Source organism: Pleurodeles waltl, chromosome 1_1 (genome assembly GCF_031143425.1).
Source record: "Pleurodeles waltl isolate 20211129_DDA chromosome 1_1, aPleWal1.hap1.20221129, whole genome shotgun sequence".
Classification (NCBI taxonomy): domain Eukaryota; kingdom Metazoa; phylum Chordata; class Amphibia; order Caudata; family Salamandridae; genus Pleurodeles; species Pleurodeles waltl.
Genome location: NC_090436.1, coordinates 836986831 through 837007423, shown reverse-complemented (window position 1 = coordinate 837007423; position 20593 = coordinate 836986831). Strand labels below are relative to the sequence as shown.

Below are 20593 nucleotides of genomic sequence, written 5' to 3'. Positions count from 1 at the left end.
CGCCAACAGGCTGGCGGTACATACCGTCACATTATGAGTGTGGCAGGTTGGCTGCATCCAACCCGCCACTTCTCCACTCATACCGTCATGGCGGTATGAGCCGCCAGGCCAGAGATGTCAATCTCTGACCTGGCAGCTCACAGAGTACCGCCGACGGCATTATGAGCTGGCCTATCACCATGGTTTTCGAAAACCATGGCAGGAGGCCCTATAGGTGATAGGGAATTCCTTCCCTGCCACGTAAGGCGGCTCCCCATCCCCCAACACTCACCTGATGCCCCCACACCCCTCCATCCAAACCCCCCTCAGATACACGCATTCACCCCGCACCCCCACATAAACACACACACATCACTCCCCACCCCACAACAGTCACAGCAACCCTCACCCCACACCCCCCTCTCCGCATACAGGCACGCATACACCCACACGCACCACGCATACACCCATTCACGTACACTGGCATACATGCATTCACTCATTCACTGGCATACATGCATTCACATACGCACTCACACACTCAGACACACACACAACACCCCCCACCTTCCTACTCCCCTCCCCTGTCAGATGCCCTACTTACCTTTAGCAAGGAGGTCGTCCGGCAGGGAACGGGAAGGGCCACTGCTACCGCCAGCAGCGCTCCGCCAGCTGAAAACCGTCAGGCCGAATTGCATCTCAAAACACGGCTGGCAGCGTTCTACTGGCGGGGCGGTGCTAGTGTAAGCAGCGCCAGGTCACTCCATCCACCAGTATGAACACTGCCAGATTTCCGCCCTTATTGTGGCTGAAGTCAGGTAGTGCTCATAATCTGGCGGATGGATGGTTGCCGCCGCGGAGGTATGGTGGAGGCCGTCACCGCGACGGTAGGTGGTTTTTACCGCCAATGTTAAAATAAGGGTCTCTATGCTTTCACATTCGAGGCAAGAGATCTTTATGAGTTTTGCCAATGATTTCTTTCTATTCTGAAATTAGCTTACAATAGGAAGTATGATTTATGGAACATTCTTTATACTTTGTTCTGTAACGGCATTGAGACCAAATGATATTCTAATTTAGAACTTAATGAACTAATGATTTAATAAAATGTTGAAATATATTCAAACTCTCATTATTGACTCCTATCGAACCAAATTAAATGTAGTTAAATTGTAATTGTGCAGTTCCTAATCCTTTCTAGTTTTGCCTCAAAGTTCCCACCTCGTGGGTTCAGCTGAGGTGCGGGAACTTCATGTTATCAAAGGCTCCCAATAGTCCTCAGAGAGCAGTGGAAAAACCGTGTGATCACAAGAAAAACAGCACCTGTTTTTTCCTTTTTCTGATGTCTTTTTCTAAAACAAACAGTAATGAGTGGAAAGGGGCTATGTATATAAATAGGTTTGCTTTAGCACACTGAGGTGTTTATTCCACAATTAGAACCTCTCAACATTTTTCTACACATTCTGAGCCTGTGCATTATTTTAAACTGACTTACTTTAAAGTGCAACAAATTATTAACTACTTATTGATGTGCATAATTTCACACTAGATTCTGTGTTTATTCTTCATGTCTGCAGTTACTCAATGCTTTCATATACAGACCAAGGGCCTGATTGACAAAGGTAACAGACTTTTGTGTAACTTTACTAGTTTTGGTATTCACAAACTACAAGTTTAATTTTACTAATAGTTATCCTATGACTGTGAAGATTTTGCAGATGGGACGGAGAACTCTGCACATAAAAAGATAAGACAGGCCTATCCTTTTATGTGTGGAGTCCTCCGCCCTGACTGAGGACTCCTCAGTCATATTACTATTATTAGTAAAATTTAAATCATAGTTTGTGAATACCAAAAGCAGTCATCCTACATAAAAGTGTAGATTTACCTTCGTGACTCATAACTCCCAAGATTTATGTGGTTTGTGGGAAGGGTGATATTGTCATCATGTATTATCAGGAATAAAATAGCCCCTGCAGGGCACTATAATGATATTCAAAGTCACCTTGGGAGTTCCATGTTCTTTATTTATGGATGGTCTATATGGTAACGGAACTCCTTGGTGACTTGAAATATCCTTATAATTTAAGGCAGGGAGAACCTTATCACAAAAAATACTTAAGTAAACAAAATGAATAGAGCTTTTCAAAATGACTGGGAAATGTAACACATTTGAAATACTGTTGAACAAATTAGCTCGCTGGTCTCTAAAATTAATCAAACTTTATACTGCCGTCAAAGATTATTTGCTTGTTTAATAAATACATTCTTTAGAACTGTGCAAAATATGGAATACTGTATACTCTAATATTGTAGAGTTAAATATGAATATACCCCGTAATCGCTGAGTACATCATAATCCATAGCATGTGCTTCTTCAGCTCTTGGTACAGTCTTTCTAGGCATGCTTCCATATGGCTGCCCCATCAGTACCTTGTTTGAAAAAAATAAAGAAAATGTAAAGGTCAACTAAACAAAGAAATACATCTATTAAAATGCATTTACACTTTGACTTGAGCATGTTGCTGCATAAACAATAGTTAAAGAATATTATCGCTACACTAAATAAGAATATATTGGGATTGAATTGAACAAAAGCCCCAATCATGAAAAAACAGGACGACTTAATCACAAAGTGGGTCTTCATGGCACAAATTACTAATACTGCTATTTATTGGCGAGGACTACACCGATCAAACATACAGCAAGGTAACAATGCATAAATCACCTAACAGAATTATAAACTATGGCCCTCATTACAATGTCACAATTTCAACTAGAACCAGTACTCTGGCTGGAATTACACTGTCCACAATGTCAAGTGTCTCCAGACAGAGAATTATCGGATCTGAAGACACCGGATCTGTTTGCACTGACGCAGGGACAGGAACTGTTGCAACATCAGTGTGGGGGGAGCAGAAAATCTCCCCCAGACAGACTGACACCTGCCCTAACACCTCAAGCCGCTTCTCTATCACCCCAGCAACCCACCGGCTCTGAGCACGTGGAAAATGACAGCAGTTTCTCTCCCTGGAATGTGGAAATAATACCCACTAAAGGACCTGATATTTCTACATCTATGCCGTCATTCCCCGTTATATGGAGAAATCTTGTGATTGCTGGAATTTGGTGCCGAAATAATGCCCTGAATTGGAGATTCTCCACTCCCCACCTGTCTTCTTCAGTATCCCTTCACCTAATTCCAGCCATCTACCACTGAGGGGCTACGTCTAGAGGCTATAAGAACTGATGGAAGGACCAGACTTGGAACCCAAAACAGCCCTGGTAATTTTGTCAGACCAGCCCCCGGGTGTAAGTGCAAAATACTGGTGCTTTTGTTACTGGAGGCCGGTGTTGCAGCACTGCTGCAAAACCGGCCCCTAGTAACAAAGCTGGCCCCACCATTCCAGCCTCCCTGGGAAACGCCCAATGCCCTCTACAGCCAGTCCGGCCCTCACTGATGGTATCATTTTAATCCATCCCGACACAGAATACTTATGCAGATGCATTTGCATTCACTGTATTAGTGCGAAATGTTGTGATATCCTGCTATGGAAATGCATTGAACTATATATAATAAGGGTAGTAAACTGCCTACAATTTGGTTTCAAAAAGATGTCTCATGTAGAACCAACTCATCCTTTGAGTACCAGCATGCTTCTATTTTCAGCCTCTGTCTGCCCAGTGAAAACATCCTATTCATTCATTCTTTTCATTAGCTCTGATATCCCTAGAAATCAAGTACAGGCGAGAAAAAGAACCCTAATTTAAAAAAATTGTGAAAGGTTCACAATGTTACATTTTAGTTACTTGTTGGTTTAGTTTGATAGCCATAACTTTTATCTGTATTTTTAAACGGTTTTCTGAGGGTTTTTCAACGTATGTTAATGTTAACAGAAGAAGCCAAAACAACATTAAAAAAGTAAAATAAAACAGTTTTTCATTGAAAAAATATATTACAGAGTTGGCGATAGTGACTCTTCAGTTATAAAACGTTATAGCTGAATAGTGTAAGTGGCCAATATTCTGTTGTCAACTTTTTGTGCAGATCTGTGACGAAAAGGGGGTGGGGAATACAAGGGTCAAAAAATTTTGAGTTTTCCATTTTAACGTCAGTAGGAAAGTTAACTGCCATATACACTAAATAACACTAAACGGAATTGCACCAAACTTGGAATGAGAAGAGCACATTATTCAGACTCAAACCTTTTCGTTTTTGAAGTAAATCTGTTTGGATCATTTTGAAGTACCTGTGTAACAATAAGGTGTTAAGGCTTTGAAGGGTAATATAAATCTCTCAGGATGAAATAAAAGAGATCAGTGGGTCTTTGGACGATTCGAGAATCCAGGCAATATGATTTATGATTGGCTGGCAACCATTGAAAATACTAGTTGAGATGGCGATTACACGATTCCAGGCACTGGAGCCTCCATCCAGAAACAAAATTACCAAGGGTCCATATTGGGCTGTGAATGCTTCCCGAGACCAGAGAGGAAAGGCTTCTCAGAGGGACAGCCCTTTCCACCAAAATGAATCCAAATTCGTGTCTGTAAATTTGTATGTATAAATGGAAACATTTTGAAAATTATTTTTAATTTTTTTAAAAAATGAAATAAAAACAAGCGTGCTTTGCCGAGGCTCTCAGCTGGGGAAGGCTCTCCCAAAACTACCTGAAACCTGGAGCAACACAGATCAAGCAATGCAATGTGCTGGGAAGGAGAGAGGGCCAACAAAGGCCAGCTAAATTTCATGCTTAACTTTAAGAAGAGGAAAGAGGACAAACAACAGTGCAACAATAAGAGAATCATTCTGCTGATGGCATCCACCTGATGACTCTCCTGACCTCTTGTGTGAATGGTAGAGAAAAACCTGACATGCCCTTCTGTTGATAGGACGTACTTGGGAACAAGACTGTCAGACCCTTGGCCCCGCTCAGATGGCTGATACAGGTCTTGTTCTCTACAATGACTGTCAAAACCAGAATAGCCACTTAATAAGATGACATTGAAAAAATTGGATTGTTTGCCACGCCACTGCCTATTCTCTCTAATTGGAGGGAAGAGCTGCTTCCCACGTTGTCCAACATATCTGCACTGATACGTATTCCACAAAGAAGTCACCTGGCAAAACAGGGAGACCAAGCCCGAACCAAGTATCTTGAGGAAACCAACCCCCAATACAAGCAGAAAATAGTCCCTCCTCCTGATATTATAATTAATTACAGTGAACAGGCTCTGAGACTGAAAAAAGGGTACTAGACAAAGGCTTAGGTTTTGTGACCACCCCAACAAAGAACATTTTAAAACTGAAACTTGAAACCACAGAGTTCTTAAGAAAAAATAAGAATTCATGTTTATTTCTGTGACCGATCCCAAGATGAACATTATATAACAAGCACTGGGTTACATCGTAAGTCCTCTTTTACCCCACCCAGTTTTTAGATGCCACCTGAAGTTCTGGCTTTTGAGAAGGCAGTCAACAAAGAGATATTTGCTTTAAGCAACCGTCACCGCAACAGCTTCCCGAACATCGCAAAAGAAGAAATGACAGCATTGAAGCACTTGGCCAACAATGACCTGATTGTGATCAAGTTGGCACATAAGGGAGGGACCATTGTGATCCTACCAAAACTATGCATAGAGGTGAATGTTTGAGATTACTTAAAGATCCTCGCAATTACAAACAAGAGATACAGGAGGAGCTTGCTTTTCTAGGAAAGAGACGTCTTGAACATGAGTGGGTTACAAAGCATGAATCTGAATTTCTGACCCCAAAATATCCTGGGGTGCCCTACTTTTATATCCTCCCGAAAGTGCACAAGAACAATTGCCAACCCCCGGGAGACCGATTGTCTCGGGAACTGGATTGATTCTCGAATCATTGTTACAATTTCCTTTTTTTTTTCAAGACCTTCGTTTGAAGGTTGCCAACCTTCCTACAAGATATCAAGGATGTCCTGAACCTTCTGAAAGATTTACCATTTGATAGTACTAAAGAACTGCTGATCAGTTTAGTATATGAGTATTCTACACAAAGGAATTCTTGATGTGATTGAATGAATTCTAAATAACACGGAATGGTCTTCTACAACACCAAGGGAAATTGTGCTTGATCTGGCACACCTGGCCCTTACTCGGAATTGTTTGAGTACAAGGGGGAATTTTATCTCCAAGATTATGGGACTTCTATGGGGTATACCTTTGCCTCTAGTTTGGATTGCCTGTACATTCACTCCTTTGAGACAGAGTATGTGCTACATTTTCACTAGCCCTTTTTGAACAAACTGAAGATGTGGAAAGATATATTGACGATGTTCTGTGGATTGGGACAGGTACCCAGGCTGAAGCCCTTGAGTTTCCAGAATGGTTTAATGCTTTGAATCCTTTTATAAAATTTACAATGATTATTGGTGGACTAGAGCTACCTCTTCTAGACCTCCTTATATGAACAGACAATGGACAGTGCAGAACAGAAGTCTACTACAAACCGACGGACTGCACCAGTCTTCTTCTATTTGAATGTTTCCATGGTCTGCGGGACAGTTCTTACGTGTTAGACACAATTGCTCCAAGAAAGAGGATTACAAGGTACACGCTGAAACACTGACAACTAAACTGATTGAGAAGAGCTATCCACCACACTTGATAACAAAGGCCAACATGAGAGCACTTAACAATCACAAAACCCAATTGCTTCAGACGCATGAAAAGGGAAAAGATGACAAACTCTTATGCGTGACTACTTTTAGCACTCTGTCAAACCAATTAAAAAAAATCATTAACAAAAATTTGACATTTTTACAATCAGGAGGCATAGGATTGAAAAAAACAATGTACTTATTCAGACGAGCCAGGAAAATTAAGGCTGAATCAAATCACTCTTTGGAAATTACCACCCCCCTCGGACCCCTCTCCATATGGCAGATGTAGTGTGTGCCCCTTCCCAAGAAAGTTGATCTGGGTCTATGAATACCATGGCAACTCAAGAACCTGTCAAACTGCAATTCTAACAACATGGTCTAAAATCATTTGTCCTTGTAAGCTACCGTATATTGGCATGACAACCAGGTGCATGTGCACAAGAATTATAGAGCATCGAAGTACCATTAGGTGTAAGTGAGATGCAATGAAGTTGCATCACACGTACACCTAATGGTACAGTGCAGTGTAGTGTCTGGTCAGTGTAGTGACCAGGCACTACACTGAGATGGACCATGAGGCCAATGCTATGGAATGGTGTTTGCTAGAAAGATTGCCATCAACAGATATGACAAACCTCTCCTCATCTGTGAACAGAGATGGATCTACAGGTTCCGTACAGATTTATGCGGGTCATCATTTGTTGCACTGTTAAGTTGATATCTAAAAGGTTTTTCTCTGTTCACGTATGTAGCAGGTCATGTTGTCAAGGATAGTACTTGCCTAAGGAATAACCTACAACAGTTTTGAGGAGGTCTTTCCTCCTATTTTATATGTGTATTTCCCATACCTATAGGGACTGAGTGATGGTGGCTATTTGGATGCTTTTCACCAATAACAAAATTCTTTCTCCTATCATATGTTTTTGTGTAGTGTGTGGCTACAGAGGACACCTCCCCCTCCCAGACCAGGAAACATTTTGCCTTTACCGATTAGGATGAGTTTATATTTTGAGGTGTACATGACTGTTGCATGTGCTTGTTCTATTATGTGCTTTGTGCTCACTTATCTCATGGGTGTAGAGTGATTTGTCTTTGCAGTGTCACAAGTTTACAACACCAGAAGGTGGTATTTTTGCATGCCAGTATAAGTTTGTACTTGAAAGATATTATATATCCTTTGTTCCTTTTCTTCTATTATCTTTTGGTGATTATTTACACTGAACCAGGTGGGACTCACCTGGTCTCTGTGTGTATGTATCTAGTTAGGAATTTTATTGATATATTAGGGATCCGGTTGCCCTGATGAATGCCCGAGACCTGTTAGGGTATTTCTAGGGTGGAAACATGTTGGCCTTGATGGTCTGAGCTACTGTTCTCAGAAAACATCCCTATTGTTTTTAATCATACTTATGGTCCTGAGAAATTAAAGATGACAGCCTGGATTCCATAGGGTATTTTTAGTTTTTCTGAATCCTGCTAATGTCCAGTAGCGAGTTATATAAGAACTCCCTCGAGTGTCACTTCGTTTTCACCCCCAGGAGGTCGAGTCCACCCTAGTGGCTTTGACCTACCAGGGTTGGAAGAGGTCGCAGATGATGAAGCATGACATGACAAGTGTGCAAGGCTTCAAGTACGCGCGTGTATCGATGAATCAAAAAGTTTTGATACTTCATCGATACACACGCTTACACGCGCTTCACGTTTTGACTCATTGGAAGGTGGATTGATATAACTGATATCAGCAGATAAGTTGCTTAACGGAATTATTCTGGGATTCGCTTGTAAGGAATACTTATGATATAGGACGCATCTACATATATGTTTAGCCCTGATGAAGTAATTGGGAAACTCCCGGACGAAACACGTGTTGGCTATCAATTTGGATGCGGCTGCTAAAATTTAAATAATAAGCTGTATCATCCTTTGAAGAATATGATTGAACCTTGATTTGAGAAAATCTGTACTGGCTATCAATTTGGATGCAGTTGCTAAAGTTTAAATAATAAGCTATATCATCTTTTGAAGAATATGATTGAACTTTGATTAGAGAAATCTGGACTTGGACTTTGGATCATAGCAATCTTGGAACAACAGATCAATTAATTCTACTTTTTGGATTTGGACAGTGATACTGTAATTGGGGATTATGTTGGAAATAATCCTATTAATTTTCAGTAATATATGACAAAACATTGCCTAGGTATACTGACTCATGAGTACTATTATTTTTCATGTTATAATGAGTGCCTCTTATACTTTACATCTAATTACAAGACCCACAAAAGAAGACATCTACAAAGTGTTGTTAAAATTTTAATTTTTCACACTTGTGAGTAAGTTACACATTTAAGTAAATTTGCTACTTGTGGCTATTTACCATTTGTTTTGAGTAATGTTACTCCAAAAGTGTAGGCATGCATGTCTCTACCCCAGGAAACAGGGGGTGGAGCTAAATTTACAAGTGTTAAGTGTTCATTACAGCTTACAAAAGGAGCAGCAGTAAGTCCCTCACAGCACATGGTCAATTACTGATACTGCAACACCCTAAAATAGAACCCATATGAAATAATGTTAAAATACAATACCTTATTTGATATATATATATATATATATTTTTTTTTTCCCCTATGGTTTTGTGCAAGTAACTTCAGAATCTAACTATGTCCCTGTAACCTTATTTTTTGTGTTTAAAAAAAAGATATATATATATATATATGTATATATATATATATGTCAAAAACGAAGTTGTCCTCATGTGAAAGCGCACTCCCAACAGGTTAATATAAACGGGAAGAAAAAGCAAAGCCAGCAACAATATTGGAGACTGTGGGAGGACCCTGATGGCCCCCACTGTCCCAGCTGGCTCCCCACCAGCGGCAGCAGTCAAATATGTGCCAAGCCATTGACCTTGAAACACTGTCCAGAGATGATTTTATAACTTAAGGCCTGGAATAATGAAACTGCTTAAAGAATTCACTGTGAGTTGCTGGCTTTGCTTTTTCTTCCCGTTTATATAACCTGTTGGGAGTGCGCTTTCACATGAGGACAACTTTGTTTTTGATAATTAACCGGCCTGTCCAGCCGGGAAGGCAGCACCACTGCACATCGAAGCAGGTCTGTGTGACTAAAAATGGATTGTCACATAAGAGCAATCAGGTTGGGTTATTCACAGCAAATCTGACAATTTTACTTTGGATTCGCCTACAAAGGTTTTGCACTTTGGGTCATTATTTCGTTTGGCTCCAGCAACCCACTTGGGGAAAAATGAAAAAATTGCAGGACCACCACAACCAGCATGCACTGCTCACTTGAGAGGCCCACTGGGGCGGACTAGTATTTAAAGAGACTAATCAGGTGCCTGTAATTAGACAAGCTGAAGCCATGCCGGTCTTTTCAGTAAGAAAGAGATGCCTGGAACACCTCCAGCACTGGCTGCACCTACGAGGGTGAAACACTTTTATATTTTTCTCTGCTGAAGAAAGGATTGACCTTGAAACACGTGTCCAGAGATGATTTTATAACTTAAGGCCTGGAATAATGAAACTGCTTAAAGAATTCACTGTGAGTTGCTGGCTTTGCTTTTTCTTCCCGTTTATATAACCTGTTGGGAGTGCGCTTTCACATGAGGACAACTTCGTTTTTGATACATATATATATTTATATATATATATATATATATAAAACAGTGGTAGATAGATATAGTTAGGACCTAGATTCTAATTTTTTGTTTTACTAATAACTTTGGCACAATTTGATGAATCTTCACAAAATTTTACAAGAAAGTACGACGCTTACTTCAACTGCTGCCTGGAAAGTTTTAGTATGATCCATCAAGCGGGGGCCAAAAAAAAGGGGGGGTCCCAAAACACGTTTTCCCCTTTCATTTTTCCATAGGGATTTTGAACAGTGATAGTGCTGAAACCACTGAAATGAATTACACAAAATTTGTCAGAAAGGTAGCTCTTGGTCCACAAAGTGTCCTTTTTGTTATTTGGTGTAAATCCGTTCAACAGTTTTTTGAGAAAAAAAGGAAATCTAAATGTTTATATGTAGGGACATGAAGGATTCACAACCGCTCCCAATCTCGTGCTGAGATCTGATTTGCTGCTAACACTTCAACAAGGAAATCTTGGCATCCATGTTGGGACTTGGCTTCAGCCGAGTCCCAGACAAAAGTGTAAAAATAAATAAAAGGGGACACCATGACCCAATAGCTCTGGTGCTGGGGTCCTAAAGCCCCACCCCAGGGCTAAAAAGCATTTTTTTTTAATTTTCACTGGAAGTCACCGCAGATTCAGTGAAAATCGTTTTTAAAAATGAAGCACAGCCTCCCATGCTTCATAATTCTAAAGCTCCCAGGTGGGCCAGATCCCAGGGGCATTATTAATATAAGGTGGGGGGCACCTGCCACTCCCCGGAGCCTCAAGGACCATCACCTCCCTGGGGCTTTCATGATTTGTAAGGAAGGGTGCCCCGGGTTCCCCCGCAGCCCTGGGGACCGCCACCTCCCCGGAGCTGAAAACAAAAGTAATGCGGGGGTCCGCCAGCCCCGTTCAGCCAGGGAGACTGCCACCTCCCTGGAGTTTGAATCTAATTCTATGTTGTGCGGCCCCCCTGCAGCCCCAAGGTCTGCCACCAACCTAATTCTATGCAGTAGGGCCATGCAGCCGCGGGTACCACCACCTCCCGAGGCTATTTTTGTGGAAGTGGGGCCGTGCCTCCCTCAAGGAGCCACTGATGGCCCTGGGGACTGCCATCCCCCAGTGTGACTCCTGCTATGTCCTGGGGTGACCACTGCCCCAAGACATAGCTTTTTGCTGTGGCTTGGCACATCTTTGACTGCTGCCGCTGCTGGGGAGCCAGCTGGGACAGTGGGGGCCATCAGGGTCCTCCCACAGTCTCCAATATTGTGAGTGGGTGACCTGGGGGGCACCCAGGTCACATGGCCAGTCCCTGGTGGATGGGGTCCCCGGGGCTGAGATCTGCCCCAGTGAGGGGGGCCATGCGGCCCTCTCCAAATAAAACAATATAAAAATAAATAATTATACTGGGTCCTGGGAGATGGGTTCCCTGAGGCTGAGATCAGCCTTAGAAGTGGGGCTGCGTGGCCCCGTTCCATATAAAAAATATATATATTTAGGACGGGCTCCACGGGATGGGGTCCCCAAAACATAAATTTCAGAAGGCCAGACCCTGGGGATGCGGTCCCTGGGGCTGAAATAAGCCTGGGGAGGGGGCCCATGTGGCCTCCGCCCTCCCAAAAAAAATTAGGTTTCGGTGGGGCCCTAGGGGATGGGGTCCCTGGGGCAAAGATTGGCCCTGGGCATTCCCCCCAAAACATTAATAATTAGGCTGGGCACCAGGGGATGAGGTCCCTGTGGGGGAGATCGGCCTGGGGAGGGGGATGCACAGCACCCCACCCCTAAAAAAAATAAATGTTTGGACTGGGTTCCACGGGGCCAAGGCTGGCCTAGGAAGGTGGGCCTTGCAGGGTTTGGTTGGTATAGGGGTTGGTTGCAGAGACTAGGAGCAGGCTAGGCCCTGCAGCCAACACCTGCTGCACACGTCTGAAGGCCGTGGTTGTAGGGCCATGCGCAGCAGTGGTCAGATTACTGTATAATAATTAAAGTTACTTCACATTAGAAAAACCATAGAAATTCACTGAAATAAATCAAAGGTTACAGGGATGTTAGAGTTAGGAAATAGAATTAAAAAAAACATAGATATTGACTTAAAAAAACAAAGGTTACAGGGCCTTTATAGTTAGGCTCACATTTTAAGCGTATGAAATCATAGAAATTCCCCAGTATTAGTTAGAGTTATCACAAGTAACTATGGGGGTTATTCTAACTTTGGAGGAGTGTTAATCCGTCCCAAAAGTGACTGTAAAGTGACGGATATACCACCAGCCGTATTACGAGTTCCATAGGATATAATGGACTCGTAATACGGCTGGTGGTAAATCTGTCACTTTGCCGTCACTTTTGGGACGGATTAACACCTCCTCCAAAGTTAGAATAACCCCCTATATCTCTTGCCCTAAGGTAACTATAACTCGCGCCCTCACCGTGCACTGCTAATTATCCCACAAATTACTGCGCTCATGACATCTTTGATAACATCATTGCTAATATCAGTGTATTTGCACTAACATTTTTGACGAAAAAACTGCAAGAGGGCGCAAGTTATAGTTATCTTAATATTATCAATGATGTTATCAGAATTTTCATGAGTGCCGGAATTTTTGGGGTAAATAATTAGCTGTGCATGGCAAGTACATAAGTTATAGTTACCCTGCGGCTAAACCCCTATAACCTCCCAACTCCATGCGTGGCTGGTGTTGGCTGCAGGGCAGGCCTTGGGCCAGACCCTGCAGACAACCCCCCCAACCATACAACACCATGCTGCACACTGCCTTGGGCCAATGCGTGGCAAGAGCTGGCCACGGCCTGTCTCTCTGGATGTGAGAGGGTGTATCTGGGTGTGAGAGTGGCTGTGAGAGTGTTTCCCTGGGTGTGGGAATGGGTGCCTCACTGTCTTAGTGGGTTGGTGAGTGGGTGTGTCAGTGTCTGTGTGCGTCTGTGAGTGGGTGCGTGAGGGTTTCAGTGGATCTGTGTGTGGGTATGTGAGAGTCTGAGTGGGTGTGTGGGTAGGTGTGTGTCTGAGTGGGTCTGTGAGTTGAGGCATGTGGGTCTCAGTGGGGCTGTGAGTGGGTGCACAAGGGTCTGAATGGGTCTGTGAGTGGGTGGCTGAGTGTCTGAGTGGGTCTGTGAGTGGATGCATAAAAGTCTTAGTACATGGGTGAGTGGGAGAAAGAGATTGAAAAAGAGAAATTGAGAGAGAGTGAAAGATAGTGAGAGGGAGAGAGATAGAAAGTTTTGTAGGTTTTGATGAATAATATACTTAGAATTAGATGAATGTATTTGTCAATTAAAAAGAGTGACATCACCTTTTAGTATGAACCTTAAACTTTTAAAGTTTAAAAGAAATTAAAGAAGGAAAATGGCCACGCACACCTGGAGCAGAACTCTCAACTTTCAGTGTGAGGGTGAGTGACCATAACCTTTAGGCCATAGGTGATTCCTTCCTGCAGTGCTATGAGACATACCTAGAACAGTCAAACCAAGCATGTGATTGTAAAAAAATGTGAATGTTCCGTCACTAGGAAGGTTTAACAGTCAAAACACTTAGTAAATAAATAAACACACACTGCCAAGCGATACTAGGATTTTAACCTTCAGCCTGCTGAGTGACAGCACAAGACCATTAGGCCAGAAGTGACTCTGTTCTGCTCTGCATCCAAACCTAATTTTAACATTCGTACCAAACCTCTTGCTAGTCTTACTCTGTGAAGTTATTGTATGGAGAGTCCATTCCAATGACAATATCTCTCTCTCTCTTCCATCCTATTATTTTATGCAACTCAGAGAAAGAGAGAGTGCCAGGACCGCGGATGGGGGGGGGCTCCAGGCCCCTGCAACAAATAGCAGCTCCCTGCTTGCTGGAGCAATGTTTTCATCTGTTTCCCTGCATGCATATTTGTGTGCAGGGAAACAGATAAAAACTCATCTTTATGCCTGAGGGAGCTGTTGTCAGAAAGTGAACTTTTTTTGCTGTCAGCTCCCACCAAGCAAAAGCAAACAGCTATGTCTCAGGGATGGGTACCCTGGGACACAGCAGGAACCGACCCTGGGGGGGTGGCGGTTCACAGGGCCATCATTGGCTCCTCAAGTGAGGGGTGTGTGGGCTCCCCTCCAAAGACTATTGCCACAGGGAGGTGGAGGCCCCTGGGGACGGGGTTCTGAAACAGCCCCCCTCATTATTGTATTTCATCCCTGGGGGTGGTGGTCCCTGGGGCTGCAGGGGGGGGCGAGTGCCCTCTGCATGGGATTTAAACTTGGCACAGGGAAGGTAGCAGTCCTTTTTGGAAATGTAAATGCCCCCGAGACCTGGCCCAAACGGGGGCTTTAGTGAAACAAGCACGGGGCTTACTTGTTTTTTTTTTTTTTTTGCACCAAATCTGCTGCGATTCCCACAGAAAGTTTTTAAAAAAAGGCTTTTTTGCTCTGGGGGGCATCCCTGTCGGACCCCAGCACCTGAGCTAGTGGGTCAGGGTGTCCCTACCCTGGCCCCTTTTCTTTTTCTAAATCTTTTTTTAGGGACTCGCCCGAAGCAGATTACCAACATGGCTGCCAACACTTCCTTGGTGAAATAAGTCTGAAGTTGCCCATTGCAATGCACAGTGGGGGGGGTTGGGGAAAAGGCCTCGCCTGGTATTGTGCTGCCCCCCATGCAAGCATGCCGCTCCTGCCCCCGCGACTCCATTGTCCAGGTTCTTGCCCCTTCTCCCTTATTACAGGCCAGTGTGGCAGTTGTTGTGCCATTGCCCTTCCCACTTGCCCTGAATATTTAGCTTGCTGCCCCATCCACATCCTCCCTACACTCTGTTGTGCAGGGCAGCCTTCTCCCTCCTGCCCTGACTGGTCTGATGTGCTGCTACTGCCCACCATTTAGCTTGATGTCCCTGCCCACTCCTCCTGTCCTTCGTTATCCAATTCTATGCCCCATCATTGCCCTCCTTCTTAGCTTGGTCCCCCACCCTCTTTCCCTTGCCCTCCAATGTCTATGTGCATGCCTTGCATCCTCTTATTTGTCTGCCATGTTCCATAGACCTGCCACTGCCCCTTTACTTCTCTGAGTGTTCTGTTGTGCTGTCACTGCCTCTTCCACCTGCCTGGCATGGTCAGGTAAATGCTGCCTGTCAAAATCCATGCCCTTATCTCCTCCCTCCTGTCCTCCACGGTCCATTGTGCTGACCCTCCTTTCTGCCCTCCATGCCCTATTGTGCTGCAACTGCTCCTCCTGCCTGCCCTGCATGGTCTGTTGAGAGGCCCCTTCCCCTGCCTTCTCCTGTCTGTGTTCAGCCCCTACTCCTCCCTTCTGTCATCCATGGTCCTTTGTGAATGCCCCTGCTCCCTCCCTCTTGCCCACCATGGCCGAGGTGCTGCCACTAATCCTTGGCTTGCCATGCATGGTCTTCTGTGCTGCCAACAGCCCCTCCTACCTGCCCTCTGTGGTCATCTTGCTGCCTGTTACCCCCTTCCACCTTCCCTTTGTTGTCTGAGTATATGCCATTGTAGTCTCACTGTTACCCCCCATGGTATTGCAGCTGTGTTTTCATCCTTTGCAGGAATAAAACGCTTCATTAAGGTCCACTGACCTTTTGACCCAGAAAGAACTGTTGTGAACCATACACAAATTTACATCAACACCACCCCAACAATTTAACATCATGACCAATGTGGCCACAGAAGGAAACCCCAATCATGAATAAAGTTCAAAGCTTCATTTTACAAACACAAAGCTAGTGTCATAAAGACAGAGTGTATAATCAACTTATAAAGGTATATAAGCACCATAGGTTGCCCAAAGCAGTGAAACAAGTTCAAACTAATTAGCGTTAACACAAGTAGGCATTCAAGGAGAATCATGCATATCATTAATGAAATTATCTGAGATACAGGAATATATCTTAAGTCAGATTTTATCAACATGTATCCGTTAAACTAAGCAGAGTATGAAATTTAGGGCTGGACACAGGTTGTCCCTACAAGTAACCACATTAGGAAATGCATGAATGGGGACAGACACATGCATCAAAAATTCAAATGGAGACAAAATATTTTGAAAAATATATATTTCAGAATGCAGAATACTAGCTAGAAAAATAAGAGTAAGTGTCAGCATGATAGAAAAAGGCACATGTCAGAGGGCAATGGCACTCATCTGAGAGGGGTATTCCTCTCCAAGGAGCAACATTCAGGGATTCCTCATCAGCAAAGCATCAGGATCAACAGAAAATTATGTCAGGAAGGATGCAGAGAGAGTGAAGAAAGGGTCTAAAAGCCTGATGAGGGTCTGAGAGTCAGATGAGAGTCTGGTCTAAACTTTCAAAGTCAGTCCCCAAATCTAAAACATATAGATCATGTAGATTCGCTGGTTGATCATGTCAGGTCACGCAAATTGGGCATCATCCAATCATCAGCAATGGTGATGTTGGAGTTGCAACATTCCATCAAATTCTCAGACTTACCCTGAGAACCATCTTCAGTCCATAACACTCCATATAGTAATGGCAACATTTTATTTCACATTAAGGCCCATATTTTTACTTTTTCATGCAAAACTGCACTAACGCAATTTTGCGTGAAAAGGTTTGCCGCCGGCTAGCATTCCAAGACACCGGACAGGCGTCTTATTTATGGAATGGAGCAATCCAGCGCAAAGGGTGGGTTAATGTCATGGAAAATGACATTAGCCAGGTGGGGGTGGCAGTATGGGAGAAGGGGGTTTGCACCAAAAAATGACGTTAGGCTGGTTAAAGTAAAAAAAAAGATGACTCTAACCAGCCTAGCATCATTTCTTGACGCAAAACCCACCATACCACATGACTCCTGTCTTACAAAAGACAGGAGTCATGCCCAACACCCCAATGATCAGCACAAGGGACAAGGGTCCCCTGGGCTTGGCCATTACATCCAGTGCCATGTAGGGGGGGCCATTGCAGGGGCCTAAATGGCACTTTAAAAAAAAAAAAAATACTCACCTCTACTTACCTATACTTACCTGGGATGGGGTCTCCCACCCTCCGCTGCCCCTCTGGTGTGGGTGTCCCTGGGGCCTGGTGAGGGCACCTATGGACTTATTCCATGGTGTTCCACCATAGAAATGGGCCCACAGGTCCCTTAAGGCCTTCCCTGATCCAGGCGTTAATAATGGTTATTTAGGCCAGCCTCCCTCCCATGCACCATTTTTTCATAGGAGGATAAAAAGGCGTCTGGGCCTTAGAGTCATTTTTTGCTAGGGAACGCCTACCTTGCATCTCATTGACGCAAGCTAATTTCCCACATGCAAAAAACGACTTTGACTACAAATCTGTGGCGCTAGATGGGTCTAGCGCCAAAGTATAAATTTGGAGTTAGGTTTGTGCTGAATTAACGTTAAAAAAATGACGCTAATTCAGCGCAAAGCAAGTATAAATCTGGACCTATGTCTACAGACCAGGATGTTCCTTTCAAGGCCTCTAAAGTAAAAGTCTATGTGCAATTGAACAATGCTACTTGTAAAGCTTCTCATGAGAACAGAACCTGGAGACAAACTTGTGTTAGAAAGAACAATATTTCATCACTTTTACATGACTGCAAAACACAAGCTCTGCAGGCCTCATTTAAGTTACCATAAGAAAATCGGTTGCATTACAGTTAATCACTTCAATTTAATAAAACCTGTAAAATATAAACATACAAACTCATCATTATTAATGATTCCTTAGTTTGAGCAATACTTATTACTTTAAGTGATAACTTTGTCAGTACATTTCAGTAAATGTGGCAGAGAAGTGCAACTACTTCATTTCCCGTACCTATCTTTAAACTCATAAATCATACATTAAACATTAAGAAGCTACATTTGTTTCAAGACATGATTAATCTAGAGTCTAAATTATATTTTAACATCAATTTTATGTTACTAACATGTTATTTGATAAGGAAGAAACAATTGTGACCACCAGAAAATGACAACCTTAGCACATTTTATATGCGTTTCAGTGCAGCTTTCTATGTTAGGCTGTCAAACATGAGACATAAATCGTTACCTTCTGCTGACTTCTGGATCACTAAAAGCATTACTAAATTTTACACTCCAACAGTATGTTGTGCTTCCAGTGCCCATCCTGCCTGACCTCCATGGTCAGGATGCTGCTCCTACCCTGCCTTTTTGCCCCCTGCCCTCCATTTCCCATGTGCAGTCCCCTATCACCTTCCTCCTGACTTGTCTGGTTCATTATTGTGTCCCTGCACCCTCCCTCCTGCCCTTCATGGTCTGATATTCTGCAAATGCCCCCCCTTCCTGTCTAGTATTGTCAGCTTGTTGCCCTTTTCTCTTTCCCCTCTGCTCTCTGTTGTCCATGCGCATGGCCCTGTCCCCTCCCTACTGCTTTCCATGGTCTATTGTGCTGCATTACCATCGCGCTTGCTCTGTGTGGTGTATTGTGCTGCTGCAACACCTGACACCTGCCCTGTAAAGTCAGAATGGTGCCTCTGCCCATCTCCCTCCTGCCCTCTGTTATACGAGTCTATGTCTCTTCCCTATTCCTCCCGGCCTCCATGATCCAATGTACCATACTTGTCAACATTTTGAACTTGGTAAGAGGGAGATTTTGAAAAAAAAAATCAATTGATTTTCCCCATTGACTTACATTGAAAAAGAGGAGATTTTAGGTCGAAGACAGATGAAATAAAGCTCTTTTGGGCTTAAAAACATTGCGAGTCTCCTGTGTGAATCAGGTCTGTTGGCATGTAGGTTGTACTACCACTGCCTCTTTCTCTGCCCTCAATGGTCTTTTATATTGCCAAAGCCTCCTCCATTACGACTTTGGCAGTCAGCCGAGCCCCAAGATGGCTCCTGGTTGAAGTGTTGGCAGCCAATCAAAGCTGTGCATTTTCCTACACAAGTTTGTCATTATTTGTGAAGTTGTTGTGGCCAGGGATATGCAAATTTGGATTTCCTTACATTTCTCAAAAACTACTGAATGGATTTACACAAAATAAGGGAAATTGTGATCTGTGTACTTAAAGCTACCTTTCTGCCAAAGGTGGTGTAATTCCATCCAGTGGTTTGGGCTGCAGTCATGTTCAAAGGTCCTATGGGAATTAACATGGAAAATGCAGCTTTTTTGCCCTCCCCCCTTCTTCTCTGCCCTCACCTGACGGATCACCCTGAAACTGTCTGTGCGCAACAAGAATCACCCTGGCACTTTTTTCTGAAGATTGGTCAAACGGTGCCAAAGATACAAGCAAGTAAAAAAATGCTTTTTCTATAGAAATATGGTCCTAACTATAACTACCTACCTGCAACCACCACCAGATTTTAAAAATATATATTTAGGTTACAGGGATGTTATAGTGAGAATCTGAATTTAATTGCACAAAACAATAGAAGTTCAGTTGTTACAGTTATGGTTACCTCAAGTAACTATAACTTGTGCTGAAAGGTAACTATAACTCGCACTCCACCATGCAGTTTTCTTCTCAATAATTTTATTACAATTGTTACCTTGATATTATCAATGAAGTTATCAAAGATGTCATAAGTGATGTAACATGTGGGGTGATTTGCAGTGCCTGGCGAGGGCACAGGTTATAGCTACTTGAGGTAACCATATCTATAACTGCTGAATTTTTATGATTTTGTGTCAGTAAATTCAGAACCGAACCATAACGCCCTTGTAACCTTTGGCTTGTTAAGTGAATTTCAATGTTTTAAAAAATTCTATTTCCTAATTATAATGTCCCTTTAACCATTGACTTTTTAGTTTTAATTACTATATTTTAAACCAAGCACTGCTGTGCACGGCCTTCGGTCATGCACAGCGGAAGTTAGACGCTGGGCCTGGCCCGTGACCAGGCCCTGTTGTCATCACCCTATAACCAACCAACCATATGCCACTCACGGCCTTCGGCCATGCACAGCAGGGTTTGACTGCAGGGCCTGGCTTGCGGCCAATGCCCTATAAACACCCAAGCCACGGACAGTCTTTGGTTGTGCATGGGGGGGGTAGTTTACGGCCAGGCCCTGTGGCCTACTCTTATAACCACCCAAGCCATACACGGTTTTCATTATACACACCATAAAACAAGGGGACTGGGTACAAATACCCTAACACCCTTGCCTTTGTCTTGGGTCCCATTGGGACTTGCCAGGGCTGAAAAGCTTTATTTTGTATTTTTTTTGTCAAAATCTACATGTGGATCTGTGGATTTTGCAGAAAATGTAAAAAGAAGAAAGGGTGGTCTCTCGCTCTTCTTACTAATGTTGCTCCCGGGTGAGCCACATCTCGGGGGCATGGCCAATTTAATTAATGACAAAGGTGGTGCACAGAGCCCACCTCCCAGGCCTTTTAAAGGCAACAG

The 20593-nt window shown here is 43.4% G+C and overlaps 1 protein-coding gene across 1 annotated transcript in view; it reads right to left on the bottom strand.

The window, feature by feature from the left end:
- The window catches only part of LOC138301836 (transmembrane channel-like protein 2-A), a 536847-nt gene that overhangs the window by 282944 nt on the left and 233310 nt on the right, over positions 1-20593 (bottom strand). Inside the window, exon 9 of the mRNA XM_069242355.1 lies at positions 2314-2412. Coding sequence (XP_069098456.1) covers positions 2314-2412 — 99 coding nt within the window. The remainder of the gene's footprint in view (positions 1-2313; positions 2413-20593) is intronic.